This window comes from Vidua chalybeata, chromosome 7 (assembly GCF_026979565.1).
Source record: "Vidua chalybeata isolate OUT-0048 chromosome 7, bVidCha1 merged haplotype, whole genome shotgun sequence".
NCBI lineage: Eukaryota > Metazoa > Chordata > Aves > Passeriformes > Viduidae > Vidua > Vidua chalybeata.
This window is the reverse complement of record NC_071536.1, coordinates 37,896,814-37,916,276: the sequence shown is the minus strand read 5'-3', so window position 1 is coordinate 37,916,276 and position 19,463 is coordinate 37,896,814. Positions and strand designations below refer to the sequence as shown.

Genomic DNA, 19,463 nt, shown 5'->3' with positions numbered 1-19,463 from the left:
CTCGTTCCTCATGCTAATGAATCCCATGTCCTTCTCCTCTTTTTGGGCTCAGGGTGTGATCTTCCCCCTTTTACCCAGACACAGCTGATTTGACCACAGCTGCTGAATTGGCTTTGTTGGCTTCTTCCTTGCCCCGGGGGCTCCGCCACATCCCTTTGTGGCTCAGGAATCCTGCATTCCCTGGATCCACAACCAGGGGAAATCCTTCTTCCGGAATGGGAATCCTGCATTCCCTGGAAATACAGCTCTGGAAAAAGCTTATTTTGGATCCACTACCAGGGGAAATCCTTCCTCCTGAATGGGAATCCCTGGATCCACTACCAGGGGAAATCCTTCCTCCTGAATGGGAATCCCTGGATCCACTACCAGGGGAAATCCTTCCTCGTGAACAGGAATCCTGCATTCCCTGGAAATACAGCTCTGGAAACAGCTTCTTTTGGATCCACTACCAGGGGAAATCCTTCCTCCTGAACAGGAATCCTGCATTCCCTGGATCCACTACCAGGGGAAATCCTTCCTTCTGAACGGGAATCCCTGGATCTGCTACCAGAGGAAATCCTTCCTCCTGAACTGGAATCCTGCATTCCCTGGATCCACTACCAGGGGAAATCCTTCCTCCTGAACGGGGATCCCTGGGTCCACTGCCAGAGAAAATCCTTCCTCATGAATGGGAATCCTGCATTCCCTGGATCTGCTACCAGGGGAAATCCTTCCTCCTGAACAGGAATCCTGCATTCCCTGGAAATACAGCTCTGGAAACAGCTTCTTTTGGATCCAGTACCAGGGGAAATCATTCCTCCTGAACGGGGATCCCTGGGTCCACTACCAGGGGAAATTCTTCCTCATCTTGCATTCCCTGGATCTGCTGCCAGGGGAAATCATTCCTCCTGAACAGGAATCCTGCATTCCCTGGATCCTCTACCAGGGGAAATCCTTCCTCATGAACAGGGATCCCTGGGTCCACTACCAGGACAAATCCTTCCTCATGAACAGGAATCCTGCATTCCCTGGAAATAAAGCTCTGGAAAAAGCTTCTTTTGGATCCACTACCAGGGGAAATCCTTCCTCCTGAACAGGGATCCCTGGGTCCACTACCAGGGGAAATCCTTCCTCCTGAACTGGAATCCTGCATCCCCTGAAAATACAGCTCTGAAAACAGCTTATTTTTGATTCACTACCAGGGGAAATCCTTCCTCCTGAACGGGAATCCCTGGATCCACTACCAGAGGAAATTCTTCCTCATCTTGCATTCCCTGGATCTGCTGCCAGGGGAAATCCTTCCTCCTGAACAGGAATCCTGCATTCCCTGGAAAAAAAGCTCTGGAAAAAGCTTATTTTGGATCCACTACCAGAGGAAATCCTTCCTCCTGAACGGGAATCCCTGGATCCACTACCAGGGGAAATCCTTCCTCATCTTGCATTCCCTGGCTCCGCTGCCAGGGGAAATCCTTCCACGTTGTTAGCCTCACCTACAACTGACCTCACTGGAGGTGCCAAGGCCTGAATTTAACCCGGCAGTTGCACCCACGGGAGGAATTTGTTTTTCCGGCACCTGCACATCACGGGGAGCTCGCTGGCCGCTCTGTCTCACGGGTTCCATCGCCCTTGTTCATTCTAACTGGAACCTACAAAAACAAACACCAAACACATCCTTCCTGAAGAAAAGCTTTACGTATTCCACGTTTGTCAACAACCAGGCAGGACGCCGCCTCATAACCCCCTTCTCCCTGCAGCTCTCTGGGAAAACTGGTCAGTATTCCCAGCGGTTAACTGCTTTTATTTGGTTTTTTAACTCTTGCTCCTGACATGTCAGGACGAACTGCCCGCCCACCATCCCCTCAGCCACAGCTGCCCCTCAGCCGCACAATTTGTGCCCTCAGAGTACTTTAATTTCGGTAAATTTAAAGGACAACCGGGGACCCCGACCCGAGCCCGGCCCCCTCAGCCGCCGCCGCGACATGGCGGCACATGACGTCACCGCGCCGCCGTGACGTCACGATCGCCCTCAGCCAGCTCCTCCCCCGCGAGGCCCCCACGCCGCGGGGCTGCCCCTCGCAGCGCCTGCCGCCGCCGCCGCGCTCCCGGGGCCGCCGCCCGCCCCGTTCCCCGCGGCCCGCGGGGCGGCTCCGCTCGTACCCCGCCCGGCCGCTTGTCCCGGCGGTTCGCGGCGCTGCGGCCGCGGCGCCGGCCGCGCGGGGCGGTCGGGCGCGGCGGGGCAGCCCCGCGCGCGGAGCGGCCGAGGCGGGGCGGGCGCGGCGGCGGCTCCGGCCGGGTCAGTCGGTGCGGGGCGAGCGGCGGCACCGCGGGCCGAGATGCCGCTCTTCGCCGCCAACCCCTTCGAGCAGGACGTGGGTGAGCGGCGGGGCGGCGGGCGGCGGCTGGGCCCGGCGCAGGGCCGGCGGGGCGGCCTCCCCGGCTCCTAGCTTGTCTTCTTTTTCCCGCATCCTTTTCCTCCTTGTTTTTTTCCTTCTCCTGCTTCTCCTCTTTTCCTCTCCCTGCTCCCCTCGCCGCTCTCCCTCCCCCTGCTGCCCCGGCGGTCGCTGTCGGTCCCGGCGGGTGTCTCGCTGGGTGATCCGGAGGAGGGACCGGGTGCTGCCTTGGCAGGGTCGGGAGCAGCCCGGGCCGGCTGGGCCGTGGCCGGGCTGAGGGCAGGAGGGCTCCCCTGAGGGCTCGGCACCCATGGGGTGAGGCCGGTGCTGCCACAGTCAGCAAGGCCGAGTGCCGCACCTGGGTCACAGCGAGCCCCGGGAATGCTCCGGCCTGGGAAAGTGTCTGGAAAGCTGGAAAAGGCCTTGGGAGGCGCTGGTGCCAGCGGCTGAACGCGAGCCCAGGAGTGCCCAGCTGGCCAAAGCGGCCAGTGGCCCCTGGGCTGTGCCAGCCCCGGTGTGACACAGCCCGGGGCACTGCCCGTCCCTGTGCTGGCACTGCTGGGGCACCTCCAGGGCTGGGGACAGCTCTGGGACAAGAGGGACCCTGAGGGGCTGGAGCAGGGCCAGGGAGGGGAACGGAGCTGGGAAGGGGCTGGGGAATTCCTGAGGGAGCTGGGAAGGGCTGGAGAATTCCTGAGGGAGCTGGGAAGGGGCTGGAGAATTCCTGAGGGAGCTGGGAAGGGGCTGGGGAATTCCTGAGGGAGCTGGGAAGGGGCTGGGGAATTCCTGAGGGAGCTGGGAAGGGGCTGGGGAATTCCTGAGGGAGCTGGGAAGGGGCTGGGGAATTCCTGAGGGAGCTGGGAAGGGGCTGGAGAATTCCTGAGGGAGCTGGGAAGGGGCTGGGGAATTCCTGAGGGAGCTGGGAAGGGGCTGGGGAATTCCTGAGGGAGCTGGGAAAGGGCTGGGGAATTCCTGAGGGAGCTGGGAAGGGGCTGGGGAATTCCTGAGGGAGCTGGGAAGGGGCTCAGCCTGGAGCAAAGGAGGATCCAGGAGGGAAAAGCTCTGCAGCAGAGCCCTCCCCAAACTTCCCGCACTTTTTTTTTCCCCTCACGTTTTCTCCCACTTTTTAATTTTCCCCTCATGGCAGGGGAGACCCTGAGGGGCTGGAGCAGGGCCAGGGAAGGGAACGGAGCTGGGAAGGGGCTGGGGAATTCCTGAGGGAGCTGGGAAGGGGCTCAGCCTGGAGCAAAGGAGGATCCAGAGGGATCTTTTCCCTCTCTGGAATTCCCTGCCAGGAGGGGACAGCTGGGGAGGATTTGGGATCATCCCAGGGAACAGGGACAGGAGGAGAGGGAACGGCCTCAGGCTGGCCCAGGGCAGCTCAGGGTGGGCAGCAGCAGGAATTTCCCCATGGAAAGGGGGCTCAGGGATTGGAAGTGCCCAGGGAGGTTTGGAGTGCCCATCCCTGGAGGTGTCCCAGGAATTCTGGAAGTGGCACTCAGAGCTCTGGGTGGGCACAGCTGGGACTTGGAGGTTGGGAGGACTTTTCCAACCTGGATAATCCTGGGATTCCTCCTGGGCCCAGGGCACTGCAGCTCCGGGGGTCTCTGGCTGCTCCTGACACGTCCTGGCTGGGCTGGGGGCTCTGGCAGGGAAAGGCTCCCTGGGTCCCCCTCTCCTGTCCCCTCAGCAGCATCAGGGGATGGTTCGTGTCTGTTTTGCTCTGACTCCTGAAGTTTCCCAGCTTTTCCAGCCTGGCTGAGGTGTCTCTGTGCCTCGTGGCGTTGCTGGGTCTGCAGGGATTCAGGGAATTGCGGCTGCTGGGAGATCAGCTGCTTCCCATCCTTTTGTTGAGGATTTCTTCCCAGTAGCTTCCCCAGAACCACACGGAGCACACGCTGGGAGTGTTGGGGTGGCTGTGCAGGGCCAGGAGCTGGAATGGATGATCCTTATGGATCTTTTCCAGCTCGGGATATTCTGCGATTCAATGATTACAAAACCTGCCTGGAGTTGGGCTGAAGAGAATGACTCACTTGTTTCCTTTGGTGTCCTGCCCTGACTCGTGCTTTCTTAAACTCGTGCTCTGTGTCACTTTTTTTGTTACACAACGTCTGTTCTGAATGGCTGCACTGCAAAAAGCAGTGAAATAAGCGAGACACCGGGCTCAGCTTTCCTGGTAGGATCGTAGGAAAGAGAAGAATTCAACATTCCTGGGATGTTTGTCCCGGCCAAAATGGAAGAAGAGGTTGAGTGCTCTTGTTGCCACACGATCTCTGTTTTGTTTGGAGCATAAGTTGAGCTGGTTTCTTATTTTATTTCTTATTTTATTTCTTATTTTATTTCTAATTTCAGTTCCCTGGCGCAGTTTGCTGTTTGGCCACACTCACATTTCACGTGGCTCAAACTGGTGTATTTGTTCAGGTGGATTTTTTTTTTTTTTTGAGCTCTGCAGGATTCTTTAACAAACCTCAATGCCTCAAGGACTCCCAGGCTGCTGAACTTCAAAACTGGAACTCTGTTTGCTTCCAGTTTCTTTATATTAATTATTTATAATTTATTATTATCACTTATTAAAATTTAGCATGTGCAACAGAATAGGAACTTGAATTATTGGGGCTAAATTTTAGAGTCCCTTGCCAGGAAAACTTTCTCATTAGAAGCTTAAAAAAAAAAAAAATTAGCAATCTGTTGTAAATTAGACCATGCAAAATATCAGATTATCACATGTGGATGCTCTGGGGGGGTGCTGAATTTGGAATTTTGGTGCCTTTTGTTGGCTGCAAAAGGTGGGGGCAGATCCACCTGCCTCTTCATGCAGAGCTGCTCTTTCCATGCAACACCTGTGGGGAAAAAGGAATTTCCTTTTCTTACCTAACCCAGCCCTCAAGGGCTTCCATTTCCCTTATGTTTTATTTTTCTAGTATTTATCTTTTTTTTTTTTTTTGCTTTTCCCACATATTATAGTTGTTTTCCCAATATTATAGTTGTTTTCCCAATATTATAGTTGTTTTCCCAATATTATAGTTGTTTTCCCAATATTATTTTTTCCTAATATTATTGTTTTTCCCAGTATTATTGGGTGTTTTTCCCAGTATTATTGGGTTTTTTTCCCAGTATTATTGGTTTTTTCCCAGTATTATTGGTTTTTTCCCAGTATTATTGGGTTTTTTCCCAGTATTATTGGGTTTTTTCCCAATATTATTGTTTTTTTCCCAATAGTATTGTGTTTTTTCCCCAATAGTATTGTTTTTTTCCCACATATTACTATTTTTTTCCCCCATAGTATTGTGTTTTTCCCCAATAGTATTGTGTTTTTCCCCAATAGTATTGTGTTTTTTCCCAGTAGTATTGTGTTTTTTCCCAGTAGTATTGTGTTTTTTCCCAGTAGTATTGTGTTTTTTCCCAGTAGTATTGTGTTTTTTCCCAATAGTATTGTGGTTTTTTCCCCAATAGTATTGTGGTTTTTTCCCCAATAGTATTGTGGTTTTTTCCCCAATAGTATTGTGTTTTTTTCCCCAATAGTATTGTGGTTTTTTCCCCAATATTATTGTGGTTTTTTCCCCAATATTATTGTGTTTTTTTCCCAATATTATTGTGTTTTTTCCCAATACTATTGTTTTTTTTTCCCAATACTATTGTGTTTTTTCCAAATATTATTGTGTTTTTTTTCCCAATATTATTGGTTTTTCCCCAATATTACTGTGGTTTTTTCCCCAATATTACTGTGGTTTTTTCCCAATGGTATTGTGTTTTTCCCCAATATTATTGTTTTTTCCCCAATAGTATTATTGTTTTTTCCCCAATAGTATTATTGTTTTTTCCCCAATATTATTGGTTTATTCCCAATATTATTGGTTTTTCCCCCAATATTATTGTTTTTTGCCACAGCTGGCTTTGCTCCCGTGGTTCCAAGCCCCCAGAGCCGAGCAGAGCCTTGGAACGTGCCCGGACACAGCTGCACATCCCGGGATAACCCTCTGGAACTCTGGGGGAGCGTGGCTGCTTTCCCTGGGCAGGAACCTCCAAAACCTTTGGAAGGTTCAAATTCCCTCTCTGGATCCGTTCAGACTCCATTGCACTCGCTGCTTTCCCAGCTCTGTCCTTCCTCCTCCATAGCCTTCACCCTGGAGCAGCCTTGTTCCCTTTGCTGTTTGTTTTCCTGCCCTTCTCTCCAGGGCCGTGCAGGGCTCCAGGGGCTGGTGACAGGGGGGTGAGGACATTCCCTGATTTCCCATCTTGGGCATTCCCTGGTTCCCACCTCTTGGGCATTCCCTGATTTCCCCTCTTGGGCATTCCTTGGTTTCCCCTCCCATGGCATTCCCTGGTTCCCACCTCTTGGGCATTCCCTGATTTCCCATCTTGAGCATTCCCTGGTTTCCCCTCCCATGGCATTCCCTGGTTTCCCCCCGCCATGGCATTCCCTGGTTTCCCCTCCCATGGCATTCCCTGGTTTCCCCTCTTGGGCATTCCCTGGTTTCCCCTCCCATGGCATTCCCTGGTTTCATCCCCTTGGGCATTCCCTGGTTTTGTCCCCCATGGCATTCCTTGGTTTCCCCTCCCATGGCATTCCCTGGTTTCCCCCCGCCATGGCATTCCCTGGTTTCCCCTCCCATGGCATTCCCTGGTTTCCCCCCCCACCGTGGCATTCCCTGGTTTTCCTCCCTCCCATGCCATTCCCTGGTTTCCCCCCCCACCGTGGCATTCCCTGGTTTTCCTCCCTCCCATGCCATTCCCTGGTTTCCCCCCCCACCGTGGCATTCCCTGGTTTTCCTCCCTCCCATGCCATTTCCTGGTTTCCCCCCCCACCATGGCATTCCCTGGTTTTCCTCCCTCCCATGGCATTCCCTGGTTTCCCCCCATGGCATTCCAGGTCGGATTTGCCTTTTGGGGCTCCTTATCTTTGTCCTCCTGTGGCAGAACTGAGCATCCTCCTCCTCCCATTTCCAGCTGCTGAGCTTTCCAGGAGAATCTTTCCCATTTTTTTCCTTTTCCTACTTAATCCAGCCCCAAAGGGCTTACATTTCCCTTATTTCTTACTTCCTTTTTTTATTTTTCTAATTTATTTTTTTCTCTTATTTTTCTGCTATTTTATCATTATTGACACTATTGACACTTAGGACATTATCACCATTATTGACTTTATTTATTTAATGTTCCTTTCATTTCTCAGTCCATAATAATTCTTGTCTTCAACATTTAATCTAAAATCTTGCAAATATTAATATTTGAAGAAGAGCTACTTAGACTTTTTAAAAAAATTTTCTTGCTCTTGCTTGGGTGTTTCTTTTCTCCTGGAACTGCAGGGACAATATTTTCCAGTCTTTGATAAGACTGCTTAAAATTCCTAAATTCTGAGCCTGCATTTTTATGATGTTTCTTTCTCATTTTTTGAGATTATTTTTGCTCTGCCTTGATTATTTTTTCCTGCCTTGATTATTTTTTTTAATATACCACAGCCTCACAGTTAGTGGTTTTCCTTATATTATGAAAGATATTTTATATAATAAACACAAATTTATAATTTAATATAATTTATATATTATACACAAATCAAGAGTTGTTCACTTTCATCTTGGGTGTTTCCAGGCTCTGGATTATAATCTCTGTTAATCCCTCTCAAATCTTTCCAATGTTTTTTTTTGTGGTTTTTTTTTTGACAGACAAATGAAATTATTTCCTTTTCAGATTATTTGCCTCAATGAAACAAAACACTTTTCAAGCAAAAAAACTGCATTTTATAAAGGCCTTTCATTGAACTGGATGTATATTGCAAAAAGTTATTTTAATAACGTATTTTAATCCAATTTTTTAGGCTATAATAGAACCATGAGTAGGGATCATTACAGGTAGGGCTGCCTTGTGACTGCAGGTTCATCCTGGCCATGATCTCTAATTAAATCCAAGCTGGAATTCTCTAATTAGGCTCTACAAAGGAAGGGGTGTGGATTAAACCTCTGCCTTTCATCCCCGTGTTTCTGCTTTATCTCCTGGAAAAGAGCACCTGGAGTCGCCCTCCATTGCGTTTATATTTACTATTCTCTGTGAAAAGTTCTTCCATGCTTTGTGTGAAATCTGAGCTCTTTCTGTGCAGGCCAGGGTTGATTTCACTTCATGGGCAAAGTGATCAAGAAAAGTTTGATTTTAGTGGTGGCAGCCACTAAAAAACAAACAAGCACTGGTTTAGCACAGAAGCCTTCTGTGCTGAAAGTGCACAAGGAGTGATTTTTATTTTTGTGCTAAATCCGTGCTCATTTTCTGTTTCTTGCATAGGAAGTGGCACAGGTGGAGAAACAATGTTGTGGTTTAGTATATTTCTGGTTTTTTAACCCAGATCTTCCTTGGTGAGCCTGTCCCAAGGGAATTCAGGGCTGAAATAACAAAATGTTCTGGGAGTTTGAAGGTCCTGAGGTGGAGCTGCCCCAGCCCAGGTTGAGGAGCTGGGCTTGGGAAGGATGGAACAGGGAGGCTTGGAGCATTCCCACTCCTTGGGAAAGATGGAGCTTGGAGCATTCCCACTCCTTGCCTGATCCAAAGTGGGTTATTCTCTCATTTTTTGGTCTTATCTCAGTGTATTGCTCATCCCTTCTTGTGAAAAAAGAGAAAAGAAATACTGCAAGAATAACGCAGTGGACCTGGCTGGAGGGCTGGGAATGTTCCCCTGGAGAAGGGAAGGCTCCAGGCAGAGCTCAGAGCCCTGGGAATGTTCCCCTGGAGAAGGGAAGGCTCCAGGCAGAGCTCAGAGCCCTGGGAATGTTCCCCTGGAGAAGGGAAGGCTCCAGGCAGAGCTCAGAGCCCTGGGAATGTTCCCCTGGAGAAGGGAAGGCTCCAGGCAGAGCTCAGAGCCCTGGAAATGTTCCCCTGGAGAAGGGAAGGCTCCAGGCAGAGCTCAGAGCCCTGGGAATGTTCCCCTGGAGAAGGGAAGGCTCCAGGCAGAGCTCAGAGCCCTGGGAATGTTCCCCTGGAGAAGGGAAGGCTCCAGGCAGAGCTGAGAGCCCTGGGAATGTTCCCCTGGAGAAGGGAAGACTCCAGGCAGAGCTCAGAGCCCTGGGAATGTTCCCCTGGAGAAGGGAAGGCTCCAGGCAGAGCTCAGAGCAATCCCTGGGAATGTTCCCCTGGAGAAGGGAAGGATCCAGGCAGAGCTCAGAGCCCTGGGAATGTTCCCCTGGAGAAGGGAAGGCTCCAGGCAGAGCTCAGAGCCCCTTGCAGGGCCTGAAGGGGCTCCAGGAGAGCTGGAGAGGGACTGGGGACAAGGGATGGAGGGACAGGAGCCAGGGAATGGCTCCCAGTGCCAGAGGGCAGGGATGGCTGGGAGATTGGGAATTGGGAATTCCTGGCTGGGCTGGAATTCCCAGAGCAGCTGTGGCTGCCCTGGATCCCTGGCAGTGCCCAAGGCCAGGGTGGAGCAGCCTGGGATGGGGAAGGTGCCCCTGCCCATGGCAGGGCTGGGTTGGGATTCAGGTGCCTCCCATCCCTCCCAGTGAGGGATTCAGGGACATTCAGGATTCGGCTGTTGTGTGTTACAGGGATGATCCTGACCATTTTCCCTCAGTGCAAAGCATTCCCTCCTTTCCTGGAAGAGCTGTGGCAGTGCTTTGGGGCAGGAGCTCTCCAGGCATTTCTCCTTTTGGCTGTGGGAGCAGGAAACAATTCCCAGCCCCTTCCCAGCTGCTGCTGTGAGCGCTCTCCCCTCTCCTGGGCTGGCAGCATTCCCTGGAACCACACAGCAGCTCGGGGAGCTCACCCAGGGAAAAGCCATTCCTTGCACTTGGAGTTCTTTATCAAAGCACCCCAAGCAGCACATTTTGCTTTTATCATTATTTCCATAAAAGCCAGCTCAGGTCTAATGTTCCTTCATTAATTGGAGGGCTGCAGAGGACAAGTCATTCCATGTTTTTAAAGGTTACGTTCCCTCTGTGCTGAAAAAATCCTGGAGAAGGCATCCTCCCACATCTGTTTCTGCTCTGTCTCAGCATCTGGGAGGGAGTTATCCTTCAGAATTGTTCCTGAATTTAGGGAAGGAGAACAGCAGCTGCTGCTCAGTTTGTCAGGCTGGCAGGGAGGGAAACTTCCAGATCCCTGAGAGTTTGGGAAGGACAGAGTTGGGATCCCCACAGCTGTTCTCAGGTCTGGGTGGGCCCAGGGGAGGCACTTGGCTCCTGTGGGAATGTGCTGGCTCAGGGACAAGGCCTGGGAGCTGAGCTTTTGGGATAGGGATGGTGTGGGATGAGGGATCTGGGGAAAAAGGAGCTCAGGGGGGACTTTGTGGCTCTGCACAATTCCTGCCAGGAGGGGACAGCCAGGGAGATTTGGGATCATCCCAGGGAACAGGGACAGGAGGAGAGGGAACGGCCTCAGGCTGGGCCAGGGGAGCTCAGGGTGGGTTTTGGGGAAATCCCTTCCTGGAAAGCGATTTCCAGGCCTGGCACAGCAGCCAGGCCAGCGGTGAAGTCCCAGAGATGTTGAGCTAGAAATGCCAGCTTTGTAGGTGAAATATTTGGATTTTATTTACGTTTTCTGCAGTGCCCTCGGCCTGGGCCGAGCATTTGGGGCTGAGAACACTCCTTGTCCTCCTGCACTTCTGCTCCTGGGGCACTTCCAGGATTTTCCAGCCATCCAAACCACCTCACGTGGGCAGCCCTCATCCTAAAAATCAGCAAATCTGGGATCACATCCCAGTTTGGCCAGGCTCTCCCAGCAGGACAGGAGTCTCTGGAATTCCCTGCCAGGAGGGGACAGCTGGGGAGGATTTGGGATCATCCCAGGGAACAGGGACAGGAGGAGAGGGAACGGCCTCAGGCTGGCCCAGGGCAGCTCAGGGTGGGCAGCAGCAGGAATTTCCCCATGGAAAGGCACTCAGGGATTGGAAGTGCCCAGGGAGGTTTGGAGTGCCCATCCCTGGAGGTGTCCCAGGAATTCTGGAGGTGGCACTCAGGGCTCTGGGTGGGCACAGGGTGGGCACAGCTGGGACTTTGGGACCTGGGAGGGAAAGGTCAACCTAAATAATTCCATCATTATTTTTCAACCTAAATAATTCCATAATTCTGAGGTGCAATCGTCCTGCTGAAGCCTGTGATCATCAAACCTTCCTGTGGCCAGTGGGAGAGTTGGGATTATTTCTGCCGTGGCAGGAAAAGCTGGTGTGATTTCCACTCAGGGAAATTTCAGTGGATCCTTGGGAAATACTTCAGGATAACCTTGGGAATCTCTTCACTACTTAGGGATTGCATATCCAGGGAATCTGCAGCTTCCAGAGGCTGATTTGACTTGATTTTCCTTTTTTTTAAATTTTTTTTTAAAGTATTTAAAATTGCAGGCACTCATTTATTTTCCCCACCATCCATGAATTCGTTGTTCATTCCCTAAAATATTGATGTAATTAAAAACAAAATTTAGCAATTCTATCATTTTTGGGGTAAGTTTTGAAGAAGGTTTGTGATTTCAAAATAATATTTACTTCCTTGAAGTAAATATTTCAGTTTGTGAGGATAAATTATGGCCAAAATTCTCCATTTCCTTTTTTTTTACATCTGTAACAAAAGGGATTTGGAACATTGGTGGGTGCTGTGTTCGTGTTCCCTTTGTGGAAATCTTTCTGCTGAGCAGCCAAAATAAAATTGAGTTGAGTTGGTTAAAACTTTAATCTTGAAGCAGCATATGCAATAAAATATTTCATTTGCTGTTTATTAACTTGACCTGTAATATTGACATGGGATTTGAATAAGCTGGCTAATAAAAACTCAGAAGCACAAATAAATACCATTAAGCCTTATTAATTAATCTACAGAATGAGTGGAACAAGATGAGCTTTAAGGTCCCTTCCAACCCAAACCATTCCATGAATCCATGAAATATTAATTAGGGATACATTCTATTGATAGGATCTGAACTGAACAAATAAATCACTTAATAAATCTTCTTTTTCTTTCCAGAAAAAGCTACAAATGAATACAACACCAGTGAGGATTGGGGGCTTATCATGGATATTTGTGACAAAGTTGGAAGCACTCCCAATGGGTAAGCTGGGCCTTGGCATTCCAGGGAATTCTGCGCTGCTGGAAGGAAGAAAATGGCACAGAGAACCAAAAATGCCCAAGCTCCCAAATCCATGGAGTTGGCTTGGAAATCCTTGGAAAGAAACATTCCTGGAGGATTTTGAGCAGAGCAGTTTCTGTGTGCTGAGCACATTCCAGGTTTTTCCTGGAGTTTTGCACAGCACGCCCAAGTTATTCATATTTAATGATCTGGTATAAATCTGGGGAAGTGGCTGTGCCAGGAGGAGAAAGGGAAATAAATCCTGTGCAGAAAAACACCTGGAAAGGACCAGGGGCTTTTTATGATATTTATCTGTCTTTGGTTGTTAGGAAAAATCAGAGAGAAAAGGGGGAAAAATAGGGATCAAAGCACAAATCACTTGGAATCAGTTTAGCCTGAGTGGAACATAAATGGAATTTCAGTGATTCTGTAGTGGCCAAAAATATTTGCTGAATTTTTGAGTGATAACATCTTCTAAATTTGGAATTAATCCTCAATTAGTGCATTCTTAAGTAATTCAGAATTTTTACCAGTTCTATTTAACATTAAAATTGGGTTGGTTTTTTTTTTTTTTTTTTTGGTTGTTTTGGTTTGGTTTTAATTGATTACCTGCCACAAGGAATAACAGCAAATCTGTTCAGTCTGGGAATCTTTGCTCCTGAAGGAAAAAAAAAATGTCCTTTGAGTCCTGTATTAAAAATCCAAATTTTTAATGCCACAAGACTTTTGTAGAGGGAAGTGTTTTAAATCTGATTTTGGAGGAAGGGATGTTGTAAAAAAAAACTCTGTGATTTTTTAAAAGTGACATATGCAGAAATAGAAGTATATAAAATGCATCATTCCATCTAAAAATACATATTTGTATAGAAAATAAAATCCCAGGTTCTGAATTTTAAATGCCACTGCTGCTGGCATATTTTAATTCAATTTTTTGTGTCATTTTCTTCCCTTCTGCCCTTGAAAATAATGAAGATTGTTGCCTACCCTAAATAAAAATACAGCTTAAAATAACTGAGTTGACTTTGTTGGATGGTTTGTACATGAAATAAGATGAAAATATTAGGACTAAAAGTGTGTTTTTCTGGCACAGAGGCTTTTCTGTGCTTTGCTAATCCAGCAGTTCAAGTGATACTATTTTTTAAATGCTGCATCAGCTTTTTTTTTTTAGGATTTCATGTTTGTAAATGTTCCAAATATCAGTGTTAATGAAGCCTTTGATGTGCCTGAGCTCCTGCCAGCCATTAATGCTCATTTAAAGTGTGGAACCCCCTCAGCAGAAGCATTTAAAATGCTTTTTATTATTCTCCACTCACCTCAAATCGTGCTGAAACAAATCTTTGTGTCCTCAGGCTGTGGGAAAGGGGATCCAAGAGCTGGGGATGAAATCCACTAAAATCCCCATTTATTGAATCCTCTCTTTTTTCTGGGGACATTCCTGTCATTGTCTGGCCCAAACCATGCCTTGCTTCCCTTCCTGGCCTGGCAGCAGCTTTTTGGGAATGGATGTGGAATGCCAGGGGGAAAAAGGGAATTTCTGCCAATCCAACCCCCAGCTGAGGCCAGACACGCTGGTCAGGGGTAAATCTCTGCCCAGCCCCGAGAGGCTCGAGTTCAGGGACATTTCTGTTCTGCAGGCTCAGCTTTGGTGACATTTCCGTTCATTAGGCTCAGCTTTGGTGACATTTCTGTTCATTAAGCTCAGCTTTGGTGACATTTCCGTTCATTAGGCTCAGCTTTGGTGACATTTCTGTTCTGCAGGCTCAGCTTTGGTGACATTTCTGTTCATTAGGCTCAGCTTTGGTGACATTTCTGTTCTGCAGGCTCAGCTTTGGTGACATTTCTGTCCTGCAGGCTCAGCTTTGGTGACATTTTTGTTCATTAGGCTCAGCTTTGGTGACATTTTTGTTCTGCAGGCTCAGCTTTGGTGACATTTCTGTTCTGCAGGCTCAGCTTTGGTGACATTTCCGTTCATTAGGCTCAGCTTTGGTGACATTTCTGTTCATTAGGCTCAGCTTTGGTGACATTTCTGTTCTGCAGGCTCAGCTTTGGTGACATTTCTGTTCTGCAGGCTCAGCTTTGGTGACATTTCTGTTCTGCAGGCTCAGCTTTGGTGACATTTCTGTTCTGCAGGCTCAGCTTTGGTGACATTTTTGTTCATTAGGCTCAGCTTTGGTGACATTTCTGTTCATTAGGCTCAGCTTTGGTGACATTTCTGTTCATTAGGCTCAGCTTTGGTGACATTTCTGTTCTGCAGGCTCAGCTTTGGTGACATTTCCGTTCATTAGGCTCAGCTTTGGTGACATTTCTGTTCATTAGGCTCAGCTTTGGTGACATTTCTGTTCATTAGGCTCAGCTTTGGTGACAATTCTGTTCTGCAGGCTCAGCTTTGGTGACATTTTTGTTCATTAGGCTCAGCTTTGGTGACATTTCTGTTCATTAGGCTCAGCTTTGGTGACATTTCTGTTCATTAGGCTCAGCTTTGGTGACATTTCTGTTCATTAGGCTCAGCTTTGGTGACATTTCTGTTCTGCAGGCTCAGCTTTGGTGACATTTCCGTTCATTAGGCTCAGCTTTGGTGACATTTCTGTTCATTAGGCTCAGCTTTGGTGACATTTCTGTTCTGCAGGCTCAGCTTTGGTGACATTTCTGTTCTGCAGGCTCAGCTTTGGTGACATTTCTGTTCTGCAGGCTCAGCTTTGGTGACATTTCCGTTCATTAGGCTCAGCTTTGGTGACATTTCTGTTCATTAGGCTCAGCTTTGGTGACATTTCTGTTCATTAGGCTCAGCTTTGGTGACATTTCTGTTCTGCAGGCTCAGCTTTGGTGACATTTCTGTTCAGTAGGCTCAGCTTTGGTGACATTTCTGTTCATTAAGCTCAGCTTTGGTGACATTTCTGTTCTGCAGGCTCAGCTTTGGTGACATTTCTGTTCATTAAGCTCAGCTTTGGTGACATTTCCGTTCATTAGGCTCAGCTTTGGTGACATTTCTGTTCTGCAGGCTCAGCTTTGGTGACATTTCCGTTCATTAGGCTCAGCTTTGGTGACATTTTTGTTCTGCAGGCTCAGCTTTGGTGACATTTTTTCCCATTAAGCTCAGCTTTGGTGACATTTTTGGTCAGTAGTGATATTTTTGCCCATTAAGCTCAGCTTTGGTGCCATTTTTGCCCATTAAGCTCAGCTTTGGTGCCATTTATGCCTATTTAGCTCAGCTTTGGTTATATTTTTGCTCTCTTAGCTCAGCTTTGGTGCCGTTTTTGCTCGTAAGCTCAGCTTTGGTGCCGTTTTTGCTCGTTAGGCTCAGCTTTGGTGCTGTTTTTGCTCGTTAGGCTCAGCTTTGGTGCCGTTTTTGCCCGTTAAGCTCAGCTTTGGTGCCGTTTTTGCTCGTTAGGCTCAGCTTTGGTGATGTTTTTGTTCAATAAGCTCAGCTTTGGTGCCGTTTTTGCTCGTTAGGCTCAGCTTTGGTGATGTTTTTGCTCGTTAGGCTCAGCTTTGGTGCCGTTTTTGCTCGTTAGGCTCAGCTTTGGTGCCGTTTTTGCTCAGTAGTGATATTTTGCTCACTTAGCTCAGCTTTGGTGATGTTTTTGCTCGTTAAGCTCAGCTTTGGTGCCGTTTTTGCTCGTTAGGCTCAGCTTTGGTGCCGTTTTTGCCCGTTAAGCTCAGCTTTGGTGCCGTTTTTGCTCGTTAGGCTCAGCTTTGGTGATGTTTTTGCTCGTTAGGCTCAGCTTTGGTGCCGTTTTTGCTCGTTAGGCTCAGCTTTGGTGCCGTTTTTGCTCAGTAGTGATATTTTGCTCACTTAGCTCAGCTTTGGTGATGTTTTTGCTCGTTAAGCTCAGCTTTGGTGCCGTTTTTGCTCGTTAGGCTCAGCTTTGGTGATGTTTTTGTTCAATAAGCTCAGCTTTGGTGCCGTTTTTGCTCGTTAGGCTCAGCTTTGGTGATGTTTTTGCTCGTTAGACTCAGCTTTGGTGCCGTTTTTGCTCGTTAGGCTCAGCTTTGGTGCCGTTTTTGCTCGTTAGGCTCAGCTTTGGTGCCGTTTTTGCACACTTAAGCTCAGCTTTGGTGCCGTTTTTGCACACTTAAGCTCAGCTTTGGTGCCGTTTTTGCACACTTAAGCTCAGTTCTGCTGGGGGTTTGGCTCAGGCCTTGCTCAGCTCCTGTCCCTCCCATTCACCCTGAATTTCTTGTTCCTTTGCAGAGCCAAGGATTGCCTTAAAGCCATCATGAAGAGAATGAATCACAAAGTTCCCCACGTGGCTTTGCAAGCTCTCACAGTGAGCAAATTCCCAAATTCCCCCCAAAAACCCTCCTGGAATGCAGCAATTTACCGAGCAATTAATTAATATCTTTAATAAATTAGTGTCCATGCTGAATTCACCTTTTTTTTTTTTATTTGCACTCTTTTTTTATTTGCACTTTTCTTCCCTTATTTTTTATTATTTGCACTCTTCTTAAAATTTGCACTTTTTATTATTAGTATTATTGTTATTTGCACTCTTTTTTATTTGCACTATTTTCTTATTTTGAATTATTTGCACTCTTTTTTTATTTGCACTTTTTTCCCTTATCTTTGATAATTTGCACTCTTTTTTTAATTTGCCTTTTTTTTGTTTTCTTATTTTGGATTATTTGCACTCTTTTTTAGTTTGCTTTTTTTTTCCTTATTTTGGATTATTTACACTCTTTTTATTTGCAATTATTATTTACACTCATTTGCACTTTTTTCTTATTTTGGATTATTTGCTCTTTTTTATTTGCACTTATTATTATTTGCACTCTTTTTTATTTGCATTTTCTTCTTATTTTGCATTTGCACTCTTTTTTTAATTTGCAATTTTTATCAGTATTATTTGCACTCTTTTTTATTTGCAATTTTTATTATTTGCACTCATTTGCACTTTTTTTCTTATTTTGGATTATTTGCTCTTTTTAATTTGCATTTTCTTCTTCTTTTGCATTTGCACTCTTTTTTTCATTTGATTTTTTTTATCAGTATTATTTGCACTCTTTTATTTGCACTTTTTCCTTATTTTGCATTTGCACTCTTTTATTTGCAATTTTTATCATTATTATTTGCACTCTTTTTTATTTGCATTTTCTTCTTATTTTGTATTTGCACTCTTTTTTTAATTTGCAATTTTTATCAGTATTATTTTCACTCTTTTATTTGCACTTTTCCCTTATTTTGCATTTGCACTCTTTTTTTTAAATTTGAATTTTTATCAGTATTATTTGCTTTTTTTTCTTATTTTATATTATTTGCACTCTTTTTTTATTCGCAATTTTATTATTATTAATAACAAATTTTTTTTTTAATTTGCACTTTTTTCCCCCTGCATTTTCCCAATTTCTTTCTGCTGTCAGCTTTTAGGAGCCTGTGTGTCAAACTGTGGGAAGATTTTCCACCTGGAAGTTTGTTCCCGGGATTTTGCCACTGAAGCTCGAGCTCTAATAAACAAGGTAAATGTTTCAGACCCTGCAATCCCTGCAGAATTATTTTGGTAACTTCTCCATATTATTTTAGTAAATAAAATATTTACTAAATATTTTAGTAAATTTCTAGTTTTGGTGCTGTGTTTCCACTGAAATTTGTGGCATTTTTACTCTGAAAAAAGAATCTGTTAAAGAGCTGACAGCTGATAATCCTTCACATTTTTACAAAATTACATCAGCAATTGTAATTAAAATCTCTGTTCCTAATTCCATTAATTTGATCGTGGTAAGTGCAGCTTTTCTTGAGGGGAGTTTTTATTAGGCTTGAAGGAAATTCCTGGGCTGAAGTGAAAGGGAGAATTACGAGGGAGTGAAAGGAGATTTGTACAAGGAAAAGGATGAAGGTACAGACATTTTAGAGATTCTGGGAATGCTGAATGGGAAAATAACCAAGCAAAGGAGACTGAAATGGTTGGGGTCAAGCAGCTGCTGGGATCTAAATGTGGATGTGAGGAATTGAGTAAGCAGGAGCAGCTTTTCCCTGATCACTGCTCCACTTGGAGGCAGACCTGGATAATGGGTTAAAAAGGGGTGTTCAGATCCCTGCAATCAGCACAGGCTGAGCAAAGCAATTAAGGAAAGTAATAAAATTGCTGGGCAGCAAAATGAGTTCACAGCTCTTGTGTTCCTGGCTTTTGTGGAAAAATAGGTCTGGAAGTGCTGCCTGTGTTCCCGTTAGCCAGGGTCCATCCTGGAGCTCACACTGACCTTCAGCACCCAGGGATGGGCAGGGATCCCACCCAGGGATGGGCAGGGACCCTGGGATCCCACCCAGGGATGGGCAGGGATTCTGGGATCCCACCCAGGGATGGGCAGGGATTCTGGGATCCCACTCAGGGATGGGCAGGAATCCCACCCAGGAATGTGCAGGGATTCTGGGATCCCACCCAGGGATGGGCAGGGACCCTGGGATCCCACTCAGGGATGGGCAGGAATCCTGGGATCCCACCCAGGGATGGGCAGGAATCCCACCCAGGGACAGGCAGGGACCTTGGGATCCCACCCAGGGATGGGCAGGAACTCTGGGATCCCACCCAGGGACGGGCAGGGACCCTGGGATCCCACCCAGGGATGGGCAGGAACCCTGGGATCCTGGGATCACACCCAGGGATGGGCAGGAGTCCTGGAATCCTACCCAGGGATGGGCAGGAATCCTGGGATCCCACCCAGGGATGGGCAGGAATCCTGGGATCCCACCCAGGGATGGGTTCTGGAGCACAATTTTGTGTTCTTGGGAAATACTGACCCTTCACCCCCAGCCCTGGCCCCCTTGGAGCAATAATGAATAAAATTGGGCTTTTTCCCTCTTCTCAGGGGGAAAATGAGTTCAGCCAAGTGTGACAAAATTCCTTGTGCTGCTCCTGAGCCCAGCAAACTTTCTGTTAAAAAAAACCACAGGTTGGAGCCCAAAGCTGGCAGTGCCCTCCCTGCTCAGCCCATGCTGGGCTCCCAGCCCTGAGTGGGATCTGATTCCTTGCGTTGGGAATCTTGTCCCAGTGCCAGGATCTGGGGGAGCCACAGGAATTCCAGGCAGAGCATGAATTGATCGTGGTTTGCCCCCACTCCAAGCAAATG

At 47.3% G+C, this 19,463-nt stretch overlaps 1 protein-coding gene and 1 long non-coding RNA gene across 7 annotated transcripts in view; one reads left to right on the top strand and one right to left on the bottom strand.

Moving 5' to 3' along the window:
• Positions 1-2,264: 2,264 nt before the first annotated feature.
• STAM2 (signal transducing adaptor molecule 2) overlaps positions 2,265-19,463 on the top strand; it is a 53,468-nt gene continuing 36,269 nt past the window's right edge. For all 6 annotated transcript variants that reach the window (XR_008431911.1, XR_008431909.1, XR_008431910.1 and 3 more), the window contains exons 1-4: positions 2,265-2,352; positions 12,299-12,383; positions 16,594-16,669; positions 17,760-17,855. Coding sequence is in view for 3 of the 6 variants with exons in the window: in XM_053948150.1 (XP_053804125.1) it covers positions 2,313-2,352; positions 12,299-12,383; positions 16,594-16,669; positions 17,760-17,855 (297 nt within the window). In the remaining 3 variants the exon portion in view is untranslated. The remainder of the gene's footprint in view (positions 2,353-12,298; positions 12,384-16,593; positions 16,670-17,759; positions 17,856-19,463) is intronic.
• On the bottom strand, positions 10,885-14,238 carry LOC128790942 (uncharacterized). The gene is made up of 3 exons (XR_008431913.1): positions 13,715-14,238; positions 13,011-13,059; positions 10,885-11,012 (listed from the first exon to the last, which is right to left on the bottom strand). It is a non-coding gene; the product is annotated as an uncharacterized LOC128790942 (long non-coding RNA).